The 20801-nt window shown below is 35.0% G+C and overlaps 2 protein-coding genes across 5 annotated transcripts in view; both read left to right on the top strand.

Annotated features, from left to right (window-relative positions):
- ACAP2 (ArfGAP with coiled-coil, ankyrin repeat and PH domains 2) overlaps positions 1 to 14949 on the top strand; it is a 157989-nt gene extending 143040 nt beyond the window's left edge. For all 3 annotated transcript variants that reach the window (XM_037024133.2, XM_073231868.1, XM_073231869.1), the window contains 3 exons: positions 828 to 938; positions 4960 to 5021; positions 10576 to 14949. In XM_037024133.2, the coding sequence (XP_036880028.2) occupies positions 828 to 938; positions 4960 to 5021; positions 10576 to 10676 (274 nt within the window). In that variant the 3' untranslated portion in view covers positions 10677 to 14949. The remainder of the gene's footprint in view (positions 1 to 827; positions 939 to 4959; positions 5022 to 10575) is intronic.
- Positions 14950 to 19444: 4495 nt separating this feature from the next.
- XXYLT1 (xyloside xylosyltransferase 1) overlaps positions 19445 to 20801 on the top strand; it is a 159918-nt gene continuing 158561 nt past the window's right edge. The window contains exon 1 of one of the 2 annotated variants that reach the window (XM_073231870.1): positions 19445 to 20070. In XM_073231870.1, coding sequence (XP_073087971.1) covers positions 19567 to 20070 — 504 coding nt within the window. In that variant the 5' untranslated portion in view covers positions 19445 to 19566. The remainder of the gene's footprint in view (positions 20071 to 20801) is intronic. The other variant, XM_017663913.3, reaches the window with a different exon arrangement.

Raw genomic sequence — 20801 nt, forward strand, 5'->3', positions numbered from 1 at the left:
CTTCTGGATCAATATTTAGACTCATAACAATAAGGCCATGAAAATGGGCTTTTTATTAGAGGGTACACATGAAGGAAAAATGTTGTTCTTACATGAAATGTTTGTGTTATAGGTGATTGTTTTATAATAAAATATCTCAGGATATCCAGTTCTTATTACTTTGACAAGCAAGAAGCTGTTCTTATTTTTATTTATAGCATATTCTATTTTTATCATAGCTTGTGGTCTTTCCCTCTGTCAGCAATAACTTGATAAAAACTTCCCTATATTTAAAAGTGCTGGTATTTAACTTATCCCTTTGTATTTTCTTCCTGAACAGTGAATAATTGTCCACATTTTACATCATAGACTCCCATGATTCATTCTTAAATATTTTTTCATTTTTGTCAATTTCTTCAAGTTATGAATATTTGTATAGTACACCAAGAGGGTTACTTTCCACTCTTTGCTATTGTATTTTCATGAATATATTGTTAACATTGCCTTGGCTTCTCCGTCTTTCCCAGATAATCACCTTGAATGATTTTTGTTTAATTTTATAGATATATGTGTACATCTTTCTATGATACTGTGGTAGGTTAGGTACCATAATTTATACATCTCACTGTGCCATATAACTCTAGGTTAAATAAATACTTCGAGATTCATAAAATCAAGGTCATGGTAAATTTTTACTAGAGTCAGTGTTCAAAAAATATTTGTAAAATGAATAAAAAATATCCTAATGAAAATGTTATTTCTTTAAGTTAGTGATTTTTATTTTTTAAGGTGAATACTAATGTTTTTTCTTATAGGCAGTATTTCAAAAATGCTATTTCCTTAAACAGGCAGGTGTGTTTATTCCTAAAACGAGGTGCCAATCAACATGCCACTGATGAGGAAGGGAAAGACCCTTTGAGTATAGCTGTGGAAGCAGCCAATGCTGATATAGTGACCTTGTAAGTATTTTCTTTTTACTTGATTATTTCCTTTATAATATATTGTAGTGTTTTAACATAGAGTTTCATGTGTAGGTATGAACTTTACACTTGGTTGGCTGTTTACTATATACTGTGTTCTTCTCTAAGTACGTCAGATATATTCAGCGCTTTGCAAACATGAACTTACTTGGTTCTCACCACAACTTTATGAGGAAGGTATTATGATTAACCTCATTTTTTAAGTAATGAAGCCAAGCCACAAACAATTTGATAAACTGTAAGTGGTGGAATTGGAATTTGAAACCAACAGTTCTGGCTCCAAAACATATTCTTGGCTACTTCTGTTATACTTTCTGGCCAGTAGGAACAGAAAACAAATGACTTGTCTAAAATGAATTCTTTAACTTTTAGTACAGAACTGGGGCAGGGATTGAATTGGTAAAAGTAACAGGCAGCTATTGTACCTCCAGAATCAGAGGGTTGTAAGAAGAGAGGATAGCTGCATTGATGTTAATGACTTTTGCAGTTGTATTGTCTTTGGACGATGATACGTAGGGATCTGTTTGTGCTTATTTTTTGAAAGAATTATTCACATGAAAGAATATCTTATTCACAAAAAGAATAAAATACCTGGGAGCAAATTTAACATTGATGAAAGAAATTGAAGATGGTACAAATAAAGGGAAAGACATTCACTGTTCATGAATTGGAAGAATTAACATTATTAAAATGTCCATACTATACTCAGAGCAATCTTTTGAGTCAGTGCAGTCCCTGTCAAAATACCAATGGCATTTTTCACAGAACTAGAACAAATAACCCTAAAATTTGTATGGCACCACGAAGACCCTCAAATAGCCAAAGCAGAGCAGGGGGTATTACACTGCCTGAATTCAAACTATACTCCAAAGCTATAATAATCAAAACAGTATATGGTATTACCACAAAAATAGACATGGATCAATGCAGTAGAACAGGGAGCTCAGAAATGAGCCCATGCTTATATGGTCAAATAATCTCTGACAAGGAGGTAAGAATATACAATGGGTAAAAGATAGTTGTTTCTTCAATAAATAGTATTAGGAAAACTGGACAGCTACATGCAAAAGAATGAAAGTGGACCACTGTCTTATACCATACACAAAAATAAACTCCAAGTGGATTAAAGACCTAAATGTAAAACCTGAAACCATAAAACTTCTAAAAGAAAACTTAGGCAGTAAACTCTTGAACATTTGCCTTCTCTATTTCTGGATTTATCTTCCTAGGCAAGGGAAACAAAAGCAAAAATAAAGAAATGGGACTTTGTCAAATGAAAAGACTTTTTTTTGCACAATGAAAGAAACCATTGACAAAACGGAAAGGCAACCTACTGTTTGGGAGAATATATTTGTAAATGATATATACAATAAGGGTTTATAGCCAAAATATAAAAAAATTCATACAACTGAATACAAAAACACCAAATAATCTGATTTAAAAATGTGCCAAAGACTTGAATAGACATTTTTCCAAAGAGGACAAACAGATGGCCAACAGATACATGAAAAATGCTCAAGATTACTAATCAGCAGGGAAATACAAATCAGAATCACAAAGAGATATCTCCTCACACCTGTCAGAATGGCTATTATCAAAGGGAAAAGAAATAACAAGTGTTGGCAAGGATGTGGAGAAAAGGGAATCCCTGTGCATTGTTGGTAGGAATGTGAATTGGTGCAGCACTGTGGAAAGCAGTATGAAGGTTCCTCAGAAAATTTAAAGTAGAAATACCATATGATCCAGCAATTCCACTTTTGAGTATTAATCCTAAGAAAATGAAAATACTAACTTGAAAAAATACATGTACCCCTGTGTGTATTGCAGCATTATTTACAATAGTCAAGACATGGAAGCAACGTGAGTGTCAATTGATAGTTGAATGAATAAAGGAGATACAATATGAAAATACATGCAATGAACTATTACTGAGCCATAACAAATAATGAAATCTTGCCATTTGCAACAACGTGGATGGACCTAGAGGATGTTATGCTAAATGAAATAAGTCAGAGAGAAATACAAATACTGTATGATTTTAGTTATATGTGGAATCTAAAACAAATTAAAAAAACAAACTTATAAAACAGAACAAACTGGTGATTGACAATAGGGGAGGGACATGGAGAGGATGGGTGAAATAGGTGAGGGGGTAAAAAAAGGTGCATACTTCCAATTATGAATCATGGGGATGAAAAGTACAGCATAGGGAATATAGTCAGTAATATTGTGATAACTTTATATGGTGACAGACTGTAACTACACTTACCGTGGTGAGCATTTAGTACTGTATATAATTGACAAATCACTATGCTGTACACCTGAAACTAATATATTTTATATCAACTATATTTGAATAAAAAATAAAATTGTTTAATAAAGAATTGTTCACATGAATACTCTTTTTAAGATAGAAATACTTGGTTTTGAGTGTTATATGATCTGTTAAAAAGAATTTTGAGGTCTTAATTTGATTTTGGTTCTGCATCAAAGTTGTTTGTTACTCTTGGGATCTAGAAATGTGATTGTCACCTATACTTCATTGTTATGAAAAAGAAAACTCAAGCACATGTCATACAAAGTCAGTCATTCTGTTCTGGGCTGAATGAAGCCCAAACCTCAGCCCAGAACGTTCCTTTGCTATATGAGTAGATAGTTCTCAATCACTTACACTTGCAATCACTTACAAAAAGAAACTCCCTAGAAAAATACCTGAAAATTCTTGACTTGCAATATATCATCCCTCCCTGACCCATGCCAAATTCAGAACAAAACAGCCAAACATACGTTTTCTGAACTCAGTGTCCCTTCCCCACTGTGGGGAACAGGGGAGTATTGTTTTTGTGCAAGCTATTGTAGGAAATTTAGAACCATTAAATCATTATAGATTTACAGTTGGAGAAAGATAGGTTATTAAAGAAAAGGTAGGAATAGTAGAGAGAATTGAACCCTGGATGCAGCTTTCCAGGCAATTCTTAAAGTAATGGCCCTCTTCTTCCAAATTATCTGTTCCCAAATTGTCTAATTTTTCTCATTTTACTTTATGTGAAGTCTTTAGTTTCACTTAATAATTTTCGAAAATAGGTGTCCTCTTTGAGAAGTCCAAATACCAAAGGGAGGCCTCAGGTGCTGTTAAGTTGCGCAGTGGTTGAGAAAGAAGAGATGGAAGGAAATTGTGGTTCCTTCAAAAGGAGTTTAGAAGACAATAAAAGCCCATGTCAAATGCTGCAGTTGCCAGAGGTTGTTAGAAGAGAATGGTATAGGTCTGGGAAGGCAGTATTTGGTTGCCTGGAGGGCAGGCGAATAGTACAAAGTAGAAGCTGGGCACCAAGGGCAACATCTGCCCATTTCAAAGTGTCACTTAAAGTTAGTAAGAAAATGGAAATACTTGTCTTCTTAATCTAATGATACATGTCTTCCTACTGCCAGGACGAATAACCCAAAAAGAAATGTATAGCCAGTATAGTAACCTTGGGAAAATCTTGATAACCTGTTATCATTTATTACAGTGTTTGCATATCTAAATACATTCCAAGTATTTAGAGTTAACACTATTTTTATGTCTGGAACTACCTCATCTCTGGGTAAACAGGATGAACTGATGACATACTGTACATTATGACATCTCACACTGTAGAAGCAGTAATTACAGCAGTTGACAGTTAAAATTTGACAGGTTGCTGCCAGGGATTCTTTGGAGTCTGGAGGAAGCAAGCTGCTGGAGGTGCTGCAAGGATGCTGCTTAACAGAGCTGAAATGCACTTGTTAGAAATCTTTTATTGCCTTTTCTCATGAGAATTATATAAAGTAATTGTATACAGTTATTTTTCTATCTCAGATTGCTGGGTCTGATAAACTAGAAGCCCATTTATTTTAGTAGTAAATACTGGTAAAAGAAAAATATTACATCGGTACATGTTTTACCTGCATATATAATTCATTAGTTTATGAATATTTATCTTGTATAACTTCATCTAAAAATCTTTTTATTTAACTTTAGGTTACGTTTAGCAAGAATGAATGAAGAGATGCGGGAATCAGAAGGACTTTATGGACAGCCAGGTCAATATTCTACTAATAACCATACTGAAATGCAGTATAAGAAATGCATTCAGGAATTTATCAGTTTACAATTGGAAGATTCATAGTTCTCTAGCAAACTATCTTAATATAACAGAGTTTTTATAACTTGTAAATTGTTAGGTATATACTGTACTTGAGGAATTCTTGGGGGTGACTAATTCCCAGGTCTTTAAAAATCCATAACTATTCCTTTTACAGTACATGTTTACTTGCTGTATTTAACTCTGGCTGCTAATTTCTTTATCTGCTGTACAGATGTCTTCCATATACATTCCAGTGAAGTTAATGGAATGATAAAGTATCTTTATACACTCACAGCAGCACAACAGTTATTTTCTTTTTGGAGTTCTCTTTAGCTGTTAAGTGAATATTACAAAATTGTTTTCTTTTTGTTATTCAGGGAATTTCTATAAATTGTGTTCAGGAAAAAAACAAAACATGTGTTTGGCATATGAAAAAACAAAACGTGTTTGGCATATGAAAAGTCAATATAAAAAGTCAAAATATCTAGAAAATTTTATTGAATGTAGAATTTTGTACTCCAACCTAAAAATGAGTTGAACGTTTAGAAATAAAATTTACTGGTAGGTTAAGAAGTCCATAATAGGAATAGAGTTAGTTTAAAAGGTATAGGGAAAATATCTCATTTTTTCTTGTAGCTTGGCCTCAAGCAATTATACAATATTTGTTGGATAAATGGAAGTATTTAGAACAATATTTCATGAACCTGATGGCAAAGTAGACTTACTATCAGAGAAATCTCAGCTCAGGATCAGCTCAAGTCTCATTTTGGGTAATTTTTACCTTTGAGTCACAATGTCAAGAAAACGAAGAAATGTTGATCAGATTCCTTTCTTTGATAAACACATCCTAATTAGACATTGTTCACAAAGAGGAGAGTAATAATTGGATCTCCATGTTTAAGTGAATTTGAGTATATTAATTACTAGTTTATCTCTTAAATTCATATACATATTAGTAAAAAGTTTCAGGAATTCATGACTAAAATAATTGAGAATATTCAGTTTTCAATGAGCATATTTGATTTTTTCCAGTGGAATATCCCTATATATTTTTAAAGTGACTTGACAATATCATCTATTCATCTGTTTAAATATATGTTGAAATTTCTGTACTTTATCCTAGCTTCAGCCATTTACTTCTATTTTAACCAGATTAATATATAATTAATATAAATATGGGCCATTCTTTTCTCAGAGGACTGCATTTACTGCTTACTTTTGGTCTAAAAGAGAACAAATGAGAACTTTGAGAATAGAGGCACTTCAGCTAGATACTTCTAATCTAGGGTGTTCCACTTTAATCCTATGGATCAAACAATAATACTACTGACTCATGGTAGACCAAGATGTAAGAGTGCTGATTAAGGGTGACGTCTCAGCATTAATTCTGAATTTCATCCATTTGTTTTAAACTTGAATGTTAGATTTTAAATAAATTATAATTTTGTAACAGATATACCTAAGTGATAGTATTACTAGGCCATTTTTGAGGCCTTGTGTTTAAGCACTTTAAAAATTATTCAAAGAATATGACCTGATATTTGTGAAATAAGAGTGAACTTTAAGATTTTAAGCTAAACAATTTTTTTTCCTGAAATTTTAAACTTAAATTTTGGTCAGCTGCTCTTTCTTTAAGCTGTTGCTAATGCAGTTATATCCAACTGATTAGTCAGAAGGTCAGTGGTCAACTTTTCTCTGGAGTTGGGAAGCTTGAAAGGACAGGGTCTCTATGTTTTTGCAATTTATTGTTCTACCCAAATTGCATGGGCTTCTGTTGCCACCATTTAAGAGCATTCAAAGTCTCTTTCATTGTCATCTTATATATAAGTTTATGAGTATATACCTTTATCAGTAGAAAAATGGATTTTTCTAATTTATTTGATGAAAATTTGAAAAAAAGTCCTCATTATAAAAAACAAACTTTTCTTCTATTCTCAAATTTTGGTTCAGAGGTTAAAAATAGAAATCTGAAAATGGGGTATCAGCAGAATAAAGTGAGATTTTGATCTGTTTGGGGATCATCTTGATAATAATTAGATTGTTAACTCATTTAGAGGGTCTCATGTTTAAGGCAGAACAATCTTAATACAGGTGACATGGTGAAATGGCACAGCAGTTGCTCTCTGGCTAACTTTTCCTTTGTGAGTTATTGGAGAACAGACACATTTATTCAGGCAGTAGGTCTTTCTTTCTCCTCTGCTTATCAGCATAAACTTTTCTCTCATAGATTTTGATTGTCTTATCTAGATCCTCTTTTTGTTGCCTAGCAATAGAAAGAAAACCTCAGAATTCTGTGTAATTGTTAAATGCAGGTATTTTCAATCTTTGGATAAGGAAGATCCCTACATTTAAAAGACTCAGATATAATCTTTGGGAATCATGGGCCTATTTCTAGGAATTCCCACTTCTGAACTTTTATCTATAACCTTAAGGAACCTGAGACTCCCTGTTTTTTTGCAATGTGATATAAGAGCACACATTTCCTGAAGGGAAGAAATACCCTTCTATTATCAATTCTTAGGAGATCTGGATGGGTGAGTGAAGTATTATGCCCTGCTCTCAGTTGTTAGAAACCAATTTGGTGGGTCTCAGAGTCTCTGACTCTAACTACTCTTGATTGTTAGCAAGAATTTCTCAGTCAGTTGAAAAATCACTGCTTTAGTGAACCACTACTGGTTATGTATGTTGCTAGTAAAATTGATCACTGATCTAGTCAGTTATAAAAAGATAGCTGTAATCAACTCAGAAGGGGCAGGATCGAATACTTGAGCACCTGGAGGTTGGGTCTCACATGCTACCATCTCTTTGCAGCAAAATCAACAAAATATTGGATCATCATAACTGTTGTTACAATGAGTATCCTGAATACCAAAAATCAAAAACTATTTTAAGCTATCAGTGAAAATACAGTGCTTCACATTTTAAAAACTCCCAACTGTCCAGGCACATTAGAAAAATTACCTTTCTGAAGAGAAATAGAATGTGATTAAGTAATTTAAAGGATAAAGCTTAGTATTACAAGTCTAGGGTGGTTTGTTGTTTACCATTTATAACAAACTGTTAAATGTAGTTTTATGAACTTGCCAGGGCAACATATTCTTTGTTATTGTTTATGTATTCTAGTGTAAACAAGTTACATTTGCCTTGGGAAAAATTCTAAATGATTAAAATTATATTTAAATTTTAAAGAATCACATTGAAGTTCAATTTGTGTTAACCGTATTAAATATCTTAGTCACTATTGTTGTAATGTTTGCTTTTCGACAATACATTTTGAGGCCTAAGAAAGGTATTCATTAATAATCCATTAATGTTTTGTTAGAAACTGAATGTTAACAAAGTTTTGTGTGTATGTAAATGTAAAACTTCCTTTTGTATTAATCTTTTTAATGTATTCAGTAAGTGAAACCAATGATTAATGTGGTACCAACACTTTCCTTCAAGGAAACATTTAATTCAGTGAATAAAACATAATTTGTTTTGCATGGTACAATGGTTGTACTAAAACGTACTTGTATAATAGGTACTAAATGATTTAAAAACAAAAACTGGAAAACCACAAAAAAGAAAAAATAACTCACAGCTTGTTATACAAAATATGCATTGCTAATAGTAAAAGCCATATATTGCCATTGTACTGTTGTAATACTTAACGCTCATCTGGTGCTATCTGTAAACTATTTGGCATTAGCATCTGCTAAATCCTTCTTCCTATTCCTTCTTGAATGTATAATGTGTGCCTTTTAAGTTATTTCTGGTGTTGAATGGTAAAATTGGTGTGGTATTTTTGTATTATAATCTGCACTTTATACTTACTTGGAAAGTAAAATTCCAGACTCCAGTTTAAATAGTATTTTAAAAATATTTATAAATGTTTACAATAAATATTTAAAATATTTTAATTCAACATCTAAGAATAAGAACAATTTTAAAATATTTTGTATGGTTTGTTAATTGATATTTAATGTTGGTCTCTTCTCAGTTTATATCTTTTAGAAATGGCTAAAAATGGGAATAGATTGTAGTTTATCTTTTAATGTGGGAGTAAACTTTTAGAAAATCATGGGTATAATTGGATTGTCTTATCAGTTGTTCCAGCATATCTGCCTTTATTTTTATTGTTTTAGTAACAGTAATATGAGTTGGATGTTACTCTTATCCAACCTATTAAGATTTTCTTCTTACTGTATTTTTCCTTTTTAAAGTAGATTGATTCAGGTCATGAGAAGATTTCCAGGGCTAAATGAAAACTATATAGAGAGTTTAATAACTTGCTTTTTACATAGACTAATATTAAAAGTATTAAAATTTTTTATTGAAAATCTTGGGTTATGCTATTAGACCTTTTTACTAGACCTTTATCCCCCTTCCCCAACTTTATTCTAATTCTCTAGCTTTTGGTGTGACATCTGTTGCCTCAAAAATCTTGCATTTTAAAAGCTGATAAAACTTACTGCACTATTAACAACTGTAGCAATGAGTTTATAAGAAGATGGATGCAAGGTATCATAGGGGGAATAATTATAAAACCATGTTGCAACAATCATCATCTAAAACCTTATTTGTCTGACTCTTAAAAACAGAACTATGCCAGGCATCTGTATTAAGCCAATGTTTAACAGGAAGCATTCATGAATGGTTCATCTTAAAAATAAGATTTACCTTATATAAATCCTTTGAAGAATTAATCTGTGTGTGTATATAATTACTTTCCCATGGCAAGAAAATAGTATTCAGTCTGCTCAAGTATCAATATCTATAATATACTTCTCTACAAGCATATTTGTACATATATATGTATGTGTATTGCTTCAATTTAACAGGTGTCTTTAATATTCCCCTTTTCTCATAGCATTCTTACTCATGTTGTACAGTGAACAGCAAATGTTTGACTAAATGTGAAACTATGATTTTATAATCATTTTCCAGGCTTTATTAAGTTTAGTAGGCAGTAGGTTAGGACATTAGTTTTAGTTAAGCATTAAAGTTTGCGTAAATAATTTTTCCTATTCTATTTAAATTAAAATGCCTTTTAATTAAAAAATAATATTAAAATAGGCTTTTTTCTCAACTGATAATCAGTTTTGTTAATAACTTGCATCCATCAGAAACATTAATATTTGTTTTTGGTCTTTTCTTTTGGCCTTGATCAAGGGAAATACTTATTTAAAGAATGCCTTGTTTACCTCATTTAGAATAACTTTTATTTCTCATGTGCTAATAAATGTGTTTCTTTACATTGCTTTTAAGCACTTGAATCTTTGCTCTTTTCTAACTGAACTTCCCTCTGTGGCTGCATCTGAGGTACTTTTTTCAGGTATAGTTTTTTTTTTCTTTCACTGTACACTTTTCCAGCATTTATAGTTAGCCTTTTTTCTTACAAAAATGTTCACTTGAACAAAATTTTAACATGTGAATTATAAAATAGTTACTAGTCATAAAAATGAATAGTGTTTATTAATACTTTCATTGTCTAAATTTTAAAAGTGTCCTTATTTTACTTCGTGCAGGTGATGAAACTTACCAGGACATTTTTCGTGATTTTTCCCAAATGGCATCCAATAATCCAGAGAAACTAAATCGTTTCCAGCAAGATTCACAGAAATATTGAATTTTTTTAAGAAGGGGAAAATACTAAATTTGTCGGCTCTCCCAACCCCAATGTGTACATCTGAAGACTCACAAATTTTTACTGCTTTAATCCTACTTAAATTTAGTAGTTATTGAGTGGTTTGGGGGAAAAAGTACCCATTTATTGGTGTTTTTATATAAATTCAAACATAGATCTCTACTAGTTGGGAGAGGAACTTATTTTAGGACCTCTTTTATTAAAAAAAAAAACAAAAAACAAAAAACAAAAGCCTGTTTTAAAGAACTATTTTTATAAGTAAAATAGACAGGTTTCAAGATGCTAAGAGCCTAGACAAAATCTCCTTTTTTTGCCAGTGGGTGGTATCACTGATTTTTCTATGAATCATTCAGGATTATTCAGTCAAGCATGTTCACATCAAGTGGGAGCTGACTGTCCTGCCTGCCTGGAGAATATGTCTTTAGCTTCCTTCATGATTTTTGGTGTTTCAGAAATAGTTTTTTTTGTTTTTGGTAGCGTAGCTATCTTACACACAGTATGCAATTTAATTATTAGAACTATAGAGTGTGTTTCCCCCATTTTCTCTAAATGCAGTTGTATTCTTTAGATGTCTGGTTATTGGCCAGTACTTTAACATACATATGTGGCTGTACAGGTAGACATAACCATTTTATGAGGCAAGAGAAGCCCTTAACAATTTTTTTTTCAATTACCAAAAGAATCTCAGTTACAGAAGTTGTAGTTCTTTGTGGTTAGGTTGATTACTTAAGACCTTGACAAACTTAATGATGTAATAAAACTGTGTTTCAAAGGTTACTTGAATGTTGCAAAATTAAGCTTTCATCAGATTATAACTTTCAAAGGAAAAGTTGTTATAAAAAAATGTAGAACATTTTATATTTGAAATTTGTTATTTTCAAGATACATTTTCACTATTGCGCCTAATGAAAGAAAAATCTCTGTAAAAGAAAAACCCTCATTTTTCTTACACTAAGATATAGACCAATAAATTGCTTTTTAATTTTTCCAGCACCTGTCCTGTGTACTTGTACACAATGTACATTCTTTTAAATTATAGCATCTGTATAGCTTTAGTATTTGATCACATGAAACACAGGACCTTTAAATTCTAAAATATGAATATACAAATTTACCATGCATATGCTACAAGTTCATCTGATTCTATCTTTGACATGTCAGTAGTATAAAATAAGTAATTCGTTTTATGGTTTCCTTCTAATATTGTCAATAATTATGTTTGCTCTTTTACAAGTTATATATAAATAGTATTGATACTAAGTTTATAAATAAAAAAGGTTTCTAAACTTGGGTTATCAAATAAGTAGAGAAATTTGGGTAGATAATAAATTTTCTGATATCCCCCTTCCTCCACTCCCCTCCCAAGGAGAATTTTATAATTGACTGAATGTCAAGTCAGAATCTATCTAAACAGGAATTATACTGAAATGCACATCACAGCAATGGTCCCAAATTTGGACAAATTGTGTGCATATAATTCTTACTTAGTAATCACTGTATATTAGATAAGGATAAAAATATTTTTATGAATTATTTCTAAGGAAATTAACTTTCAAAGCCTCGTATTTAAATTACAAAAATTAATAGGAGCATTAAATCTTTTCTATTTCACCTCAGAGTCACAGAGCATCCGGCTTTGCAGTCTGATATGTAACATTTTAACAGAGTGTACTTTGAAAATGTCTGAAAGTTCAAGGATAAGAAAATACATTAAAAACAGAATAAGGAAAGAGAGCCTCACTTTTCCTTTTAGTGCCCATTCCTGTTTTCTAGGACTTCACTTCTAGAGCTTCTAACCTTCATCTGAGGAATCCTAGGCAGTATCCAGCTGCTGGTGTTTCAGATGACCTCTGGGATCTCTGGTTGTGCAGCCAGTTCTTTATGATACTCTTACCTTCTGTAGCTTGAGTCATGAGTTGTTAATGTGGCAGTAATTGTCCACTTAAATTTAATGGTTAGAGATGTATTTGAAGTGCATTAAAAATTATCATGGTTCTGAATATCTTAGATATTTAACAGCAGAACTATCATAAAGAAATCTTTAACAGTAGAGGGAGCTTGGTATTTCTGTAGCTTGATTTCTTAAATATACTGGGACCCAATTTGGATTAAATTTGGCAGAGTGATGCAGTACATAGCAAGGCCTTAAAGTAAATTAATAGTTACAAGTAGTTACAAAGTAGGTTGGCTATTACCAAGGTGAATTTAGCTGTGTCAACTAATAGCTTTTATATAGTATGTAATAAATCTGAGTTATATTATGCTATGAATTATTCAATGTATTATGAGAAATTATAGTGTAAACAATGTTAATCATCTTCTTGGGCTTCCTAAGTCAGTGTGATTGTCCTTTGTTTTCTTTCCCTAACTGGTCTGCTGATACTAGTTTCTGGTTTATTGTCATTATTCTGTTAGCTCATTAGCATTAGTTCATTAACTTAAAAGTTAGATTAATTATCAAAGTAAGAATAGCAGTTCTAACTATGAGTTCATTAAGTGCAATTTCACATTAGAACTAAAGGTAATTGAGTAGTTATTTGCAGTGTTTTATTATAACACTTATATGTATACAATTCTTTTAAGGTTTTTAAAAATTACCTTTGGTACAGCCCTTAGAAATTAAGAAATTTCCATGGATTTACTACATTTCAGTGTTTTTCCTAATTTATAATGGTCTTCACTGTAGATTTTAATAAATTTTTTCTTTCCAAAATATACAGATTTAATTTGGAGTATGTACTTTGATTCTTCATGAGTGCTTTTAAAAAAAAAATCACAGTCTGGACAACTTAAGTTTGTGATGTGGTAAGCAGTATTTTAAAAATATAAATTTATACATGTAAAGTGTGGTTACAGTAAACCAAATTATATTTAAGACTCAATTTACTGCCCATTTTGAATAATAAGACATTCCCATATCACTCATATTGTCAAATAACTTTTCTGTCTGACAGCACTTTTCACCATGGACAGGAGCTGGAAAAATGATTTATTTTTATAAAACTGTATGTTCAGAATGGCTTCAGACCTGCATAGTATAATGGAAAGAGCACTGATTAGTAGTTTACCCTTTTGGGATTCAGAGCTCCTCACAAATACAGTGAGGGGACAAAACAAGGGGAAACTCTAACAACATTCCTTTGGATGCTGTTCTGGGCTCACAGGGTGCTTTGACATTACTTTATTCCACCTGATTCTCATGGTAGAACTTGAGGGATATTAATCTGAGAGCACCAACATTGTCTCTTCTGTGCTCCTGGGCTGCTCCTCTTGTTTTACAGAGGGTCACTGGTTTGCTGGTTGGTGGCAGAGCTGACACCAGACCCCTTCCTTGTCTGACTACTAGTCAGAGGCATTTTACTTGTATCATGAAATGATTTTAAATCATTGTAAAACAGCAAAATCTGATGACTGCCAGCTTTCCTTGTTTTGGTAACAAAAGACTCCAAATATTCTGGAGAAACTGGGTATAATTATGTTGAAGGAATAGATTAGGATCTGAAGGCATTAAATTGTAGAAAATTGTACACTTTTGTGATAACATTAAAGAAAGCAAAAACAGTGTAAAGGTAATTTAATTTACCATATATGTATCAGTTTCTTGAAGCTTCCAAATGAAAGATAATTAAAAGGAGCTTGGATTCAGTTTTGCTAAATATCAGCATCTAAATATGGTTTTGTGGACATACTTTTCTGTTTACATAGATTTATCCACTTAAAATAATGAGGGGAGGTAAGCAAGGTTTGATTAAATAACCTTTTCTCTGCAGTGATCTTTTTACTGTCTTATGTTCTTGATTATCTTAATTTTCCTCAACATTCCACTGCACCTTCGGTTTTCATTTTAAACAGGGAAGGCTTGCTACATTATAAAGATTGTTGGCACCATTTATTTCACACAAAGGCTAAAGGTTAACTTTTGGAAATGATGAACTCCTTCACGTGTTTACCTGTGCTTTGTGGTATTTCTGGATCATTCCAGTCATAAACTTATTACATGTAATATTTCTTGCTACCTGTGAAAATATATTTTAAAGAATGTATAACCCACACTCCATTTACTTTATATTAGTAAGTAGAAGACCTGTATCTAACTCATGAATGTAGTTTACTGTAGTTTGTCATTGTAAATGGAACAAAATACATTATAGTTATTCTAAAATGTATATTATGTAAGAATTGTAAATATTACACTTGATTAAATACTTTGTATTCGAAAAATTATGATAAGTCAATAAAAATCATCTCTGAGATAGCTCTTTTATGCTCAGACTTCCACTTTATTAAATGAACTACAGCTGCAGTCATACCTGTTAACAATCGTCATGTTTAAGGTCATATATGCCTTTCCAACTTCCCCAAAACAATCTAGACTGGTCCTAATGGCTGGTTGCTTCAATCGAGAAATCCACTTTGATCTTTTAAATATTTTCTTTTGCCTAATCACAGAGCTGTATGTCTCCCAATTCATCAGCTAAAAACCAGAAAGGCTTTTTTTGGCCCTAGCTCTAGTTATTTTCTGTTATGATAGACATCTGTTACAGATCCTAATCTAGGCAACACACACCTGATCCTTTTAGTTAACAAAACAAAAAAACATGTTTTTATATTAATTGAGATTGAAGGAGTGGAGAGTTGAAAGAATAGGTCTGCCTAAGAAGTACATCACTTGCTTTTTCTTTTCCTTTAAAAGTTAATTGAAAGCAGACACACAAACTTTTTAATGTAACCTGCTTTATTCCACTTCATTTCACTTTCAGAATAGTTTTGTTAAAAAGAGGACCACAGATAGTAAATGTTTTAAATGAAAATAGTCTACTTTTTCTTCATGGCAAACAATGCTTTTTCTTTATAAAAAATCTTTAAATAATAGTAAGTAAAAAATAATCCATAATTCTGTCATCTGCTGTCAGTATGGTATCCACTAGCCACATGCTATTGAAATTTAAAGTAAGAAAAAATGAAGAGTTAGGTTCATCTGTCACACTCCCATTCTTTAAGAGCTCACTAGACATATACCTAGTGATTATTTTGAACAGGACTGATTATAGAACATGTCCATCATCACAGGAAATTCTCTTGGGTGGTACTGAGAGGGATGCTTACTTCCTCAGTATATACTCTTCTAGAACTTTGGGTGTGTGTGTTTATATACAATGGGATCATAGTGTTATCTGCTGCTTTCACTTAATGGGAACATACCTCTAAGTCCTTACATGTTCTACATCATTTCTGGGAGAAGTCTTAAAAATATTTTTATTATGGAAAATTTCAAACACAGAAGTAGAATAACTTCAGTAGCTATTAGCTCATGGATAATATTTGATGTATACTTCCAGGCATTTTAATAACATCATTCAGTATGTATCTTTAAAAGAAGGACTCTTAAAAAAACCCAATCATAATATCACTTCATTAAAATATAAAACTATGTAGTCAGTATTCAGATTTTCCCAATTGTATCAAATGTGTTTTTTAAAAATAGATTCTTCAAATCAGGCTTCATATATGTTCCATTCATTGCAGTTGGCTACTTTTGAGTCCCTAAATCTATAGGTTCTTCATTTAAAAAATTTTCTGCTTACAGTGTGTCTTGAATACAACATCTTTGATGACAGCATCAATATTTTAGTTCGACCACTATTGAACATTTCATTCCAATTTCTTGCTATCATAAACCTAGCTTTACTTACCCACATGGCTAAATATTTGAGTATATTCTTAATTATTTCCTCAGAATGAGTTCCTAGAAGTGAAAATACAGATTCATGATGGGTGGGTTTATTTTTGAGGCTTATTCAATGAGTTGGGCACTGTGTTAAGGGATATTACAGTAAAAAGTAGACATATTTCCTGTTATTGGAATCTTAACCTTGCAACGGAGAAAAATGGGACTTGGTGCTTATAACTGGTTATGGAATTTTTGAGGATGGTGCCTCACCCAGACACTGGATGGGTTTGTGTTTAGAGAACACTGGTTGAAGCATTAATATATAAGGCAAAGTCTGAAGCACAAAGGATGGTTGGCTAAGTGAAGGTCTAGGGCTTTGCTTTTCAAAATTTGGTCTGTGAAAGAATCACCATTGAGACCCAGGCTCTTTGAAGAAGAATAGGGCCTGACCCTTTGTTTCTACCAAGCTCCCCAAGTACTTCCAATGCCAAACGAAGTTTGAGAACCGTGCTCTCAGGGAGAAGCATTCATTTAGCTGGGAGAAAGAACTGGAAGTTCTCTTAGAGGCTAAAAAGATTTTAGTATTGCCAAAGTGCCCTCCAGAAAAGGTGTACCAATATACACACTAATCTGCTGTAGAGGAAATTTTCTATCCTTGACAGTATTGGATAGTAGTAGTACAAAAACAGTCCCCATGATAATCTATCCAACATAACAGATGTAGAAGTTACTCAACAGGAAAAACCAATTACCTCTAAGCTCTGGTCAGAAATCAAAGAACTTGACCAAAGTTAGTTAGCACTGAAGGATTATTATGTTCACCAAAGTTCTTTGTCTAGTTAGCCATGTTATTACACACCCAGATATACCTATTTTAAGTTGAGAAAATAGCACGTATCACCACCTGAGACTACATACTTTTTCTTGTTTTCTGCTGCTGGAATGTAAGCTCTATGAGGGCCGGGATTTTTGTTTTTTTTTTTTCAGTTCTGTATCCCCAGATGCTACAGTGTTTGGCATGTAGTATAGTCACTTGGTGTCTATTGAATAAATGACTAGCTACCTTCAGCTATTTTAGCTTCCAGTCAGCAATATATTTCAGGAAGCTGCAACATTAGTTTTCTTCATAGCCAAAGAGTTGAGTGAGAATGAAGAAACTACTGCTTAGCGATAAGACTAGTCTTCTGAATATTTTCCTCTGTGTGTCTACCGACTTTGTAGGTAAAATTTAAATTGTCATATTATTCATTTCTTACCCATAAGTTCTAGGAGTAGTAATATTGGAAAGGTCTGAAAAATAAAATATTTCTTGATTAAATTCTAGAATAAGTGGTAGAGGAAAAAAACCCACCTTATTGATGGTGTAGGTAGAGGAACTAAAAGGTGCAATTACAGAATTATTTCTCCATTATTAACGAACTAGTTAGAATGTAATAATACATCTGTAACACTGCTGTGGGAATTCTGTATAATGTGTAATAAAGTCTTAATGGAGATTTGTAAATCTTGGAAAGCTGTGGTTGCTAAATTACATTTTGGTACTTGTTGAATACTTGTTTGGTACTTGTTGGTACTTATAGACTTTTTTTTTACAGTTTGGTGTTTCTGGCATAGTTTACACTGTTAACTATCTATTATCTCATAACTGTGAGGCATTAAGTACTTGGATTAGCCCCATTTTACCTATGGGTATAACTGCAACTCAGACGTTTTAAATAACTTGACTGAAGTCTTAACAACTTGTGGTAGAGCTGGACTATTAGCCTGAAGTCCAACTCTCTTCACTTGGGGAGCTTGCACTCTTAACCACAGTGTCATCTGCTCAAGGTTGTGGTAAAACACACAACTCAGAGCTTAGGTTGCTGCTTTCAGGGCTAATCTTGACTAAAAGCTTGGGCTTTAGGAGCACTTAGACTTGGCTTCGGATCCTCCTGGCTCCATTACTTACTGGCCAACTAGATTTGGGCAATTTACTTCTCTATATCTCAATTTCCTCAATTATAAAGTGCAAATAGTATCTCTACCTCATAGAATTTTGAGCATTAAATAAACAAGTAAGAACCTGTTACTCAAATGAGTTAATTCTGCTTATTGTTTTTTTTCAAGGTGGACAGTATGAACTAAATTTCTTGCTAAACCTGATTCACAGGTCCTGAGTTTTTCAGAAAAATGTTGCTCCATTTGAAAATAACAAGTGAACAGTGAGATGAATTGTGATTCTGGGAATCACACTTTGAGAAATAATGGCGTGGCAGACCATTTGTGCACGTTTACTTAAACACTATGGTATATCATCAGTCCTTGGAAGATTGGAAGCTAATGAGCTTTTTATGTAGTTGGTAGTGTCCAACTATCTAGGGTCAAAACTGCCAATGTGTGATCTTGGGCAGGCTACCTCAGTGTGCCAAAGTTAGGAATTTGAAAAACTCCTTGGTACAGATTAAGGCTCTTTTAAGGTGCTAAAAGTTTGTTAAAAAAAAAAATTAGTATCACAATCTCTGGCGTTACCCTACCCCCCTGGGGCTCTGAACTATCCTTGTTTGGGGTAGCGGGGTCCCCCTGCTGGACACATCCTTTAGCTTGCCTCTCGTTGGCCACAGAAGTGCTAAGTGAGGTGGGCAGGCGATTTCCCCACCAGGTGTCATTCCTACTTTATCGTGAATGGGGAAGGAACTTGCTAGTTTAAATTCCTTAGACTCAGCTGGCCTCCCAGATGTTAACGAAGACTGAGAGAGGGCTTAAAGCGTCCAAGAAATTAGGATAAAAATGGTACAGAGATAAAAATTTTCCCTCTTTGTGCGTCCAGCTGAGTCTTTTTCTGACCGAAGGCCCTGAGTGGGGCAGCTCAATTCCTTTCAAGGCCCAGCTTCGGTTTCTAACATCTGGGGATTGAGCACTGAAGCAGGCCGGTGTTCATAGACCGTGCAGCGCTCGGGCCTTCCCTAATCTTGAGTCCTCACCGGCTACTCAGTCCACCGAACGTTGGTTACCAGCCTTAATCTAAATCCTCTGTATCTAGGACCCAGCGGCTGCCGGGCAGCCCTGGGTCCGCTTCTTCGCTCATCAGGGCCCTCGGATTGGCTCTGGGAGACGAGGCTCCGCCCCCGCCATGGCCGCTGCCCGCCGCCGGGACTAAGTGGCTGCCGGGTTACTAGTCTCCTCGGCCCATCCCGCGCTGCTGGGTCCGCCGGCCGGTGGCGCATGGGTCTCCTTCGAGGCTGGCCCCCATGTTCCCGGGCCATGGCGCGACTAGGCGCTGTGCGATCCCACTACTGTGCTTTGCTGCTAGCCGCGGCGCTTGCTGTCTGTGCCTTCTACTACCTCGGCTCGGGCCGGGAGACCTTCTCCAGCGCCACCAAGAGGCTGAAGGAGGCCCGCCTCGGGGCCCCCGCCGCGCCCTCGCCGCCGGCGCCAGAGGTGGCGCGGGGCTCTGTGGCCCCGGCCCCGGGCGTCAAGGCCAAGAGCCTGGAAGGCGGCGGGATTGGGCCGGTGGACTACCACCTGCTAATGATGTTCACCAAGGCGGAACACAATGCGGCGCTGCAGGCCAAGGCCCGCGTCGCGCTCCGCTCTCTGCTACGCCTCGCCAAGTTCGAGGCGCACGAGGTGCTTAACATGCACTTCGTGAGCGAGGAGGCCAGCCGCGAGGTGGCCAAGGTCTTGCTGCGGGAGCTGCTGCCGCCTGCCGCCGGTTTCAAGTGCAAGGTGAGTGGGGGCCACAGCTGGGAGCTTCTGGCGAGTGGCCCACTCGTCCCGCGCGGTTAGTGCGCGCGCCAGGCCAGGCTCCAGGAGTCTGGAGGTGGGTGTCTTCGTTGCGCTGCCCACTGCCAACGCTGGAGGCATCGTCTGGGGGCGTGTCCAAGAGCCAGACGCACTTAGCTGGTCTAAGAGTGGAGCCGTGGGGTTAACTCACCACCTTGACCAGGCCTCCCCGCAAAAGGGGCCCTTCTTGAGAACTGAGAATTGGCACACCTCCTCTTTGCTAGTTTTGTAGGATTCAGCAAAGCGTTCAGAGTCTGCATCTCTTTTTTCTTGACTTCTGAGAATGGAGCGGGTCATTTGAAGGCACAAATAGTTACACTGTGCAGAGTGTGCTGGATAAGGCTTTAATGAGGCAGTTTGAATTGTTGAAGTTGAAGTGGTATTTCTTACAGCTCTTAAGGTATTTCAGTTGCAACTACTCAAGCCCAAGCCCAGGCATGTGAGCCATCTCCTTCCCTCTCTGTGTCCCCTTCTCCACTTCCCTCAAAGGTCATGAACCCGTTTAGAGAACTCTCAGGTTCCTCCACGAGAGGAAGAGACAGTTCTGAGGTACAGATATGATCTTGGGAGAGCACAGCAGAGCTAGCCACTTTGTCCCAGGCTGGACCAGCCTGCCTCTGTGGCAGCTCCCACCTCTTCCTTCACCTCCTGGCTCTGCTTGTCAAAGACTGGGT

Source organism: Manis javanica, chromosome 3 (genome assembly GCF_040802235.1).
Source record: "Manis javanica isolate MJ-LG chromosome 3, MJ_LKY, whole genome shotgun sequence".
In the NCBI taxonomy this organism is placed as follows: domain Eukaryota; kingdom Metazoa; phylum Chordata; class Mammalia; order Pholidota; family Manidae; genus Manis; species Manis javanica.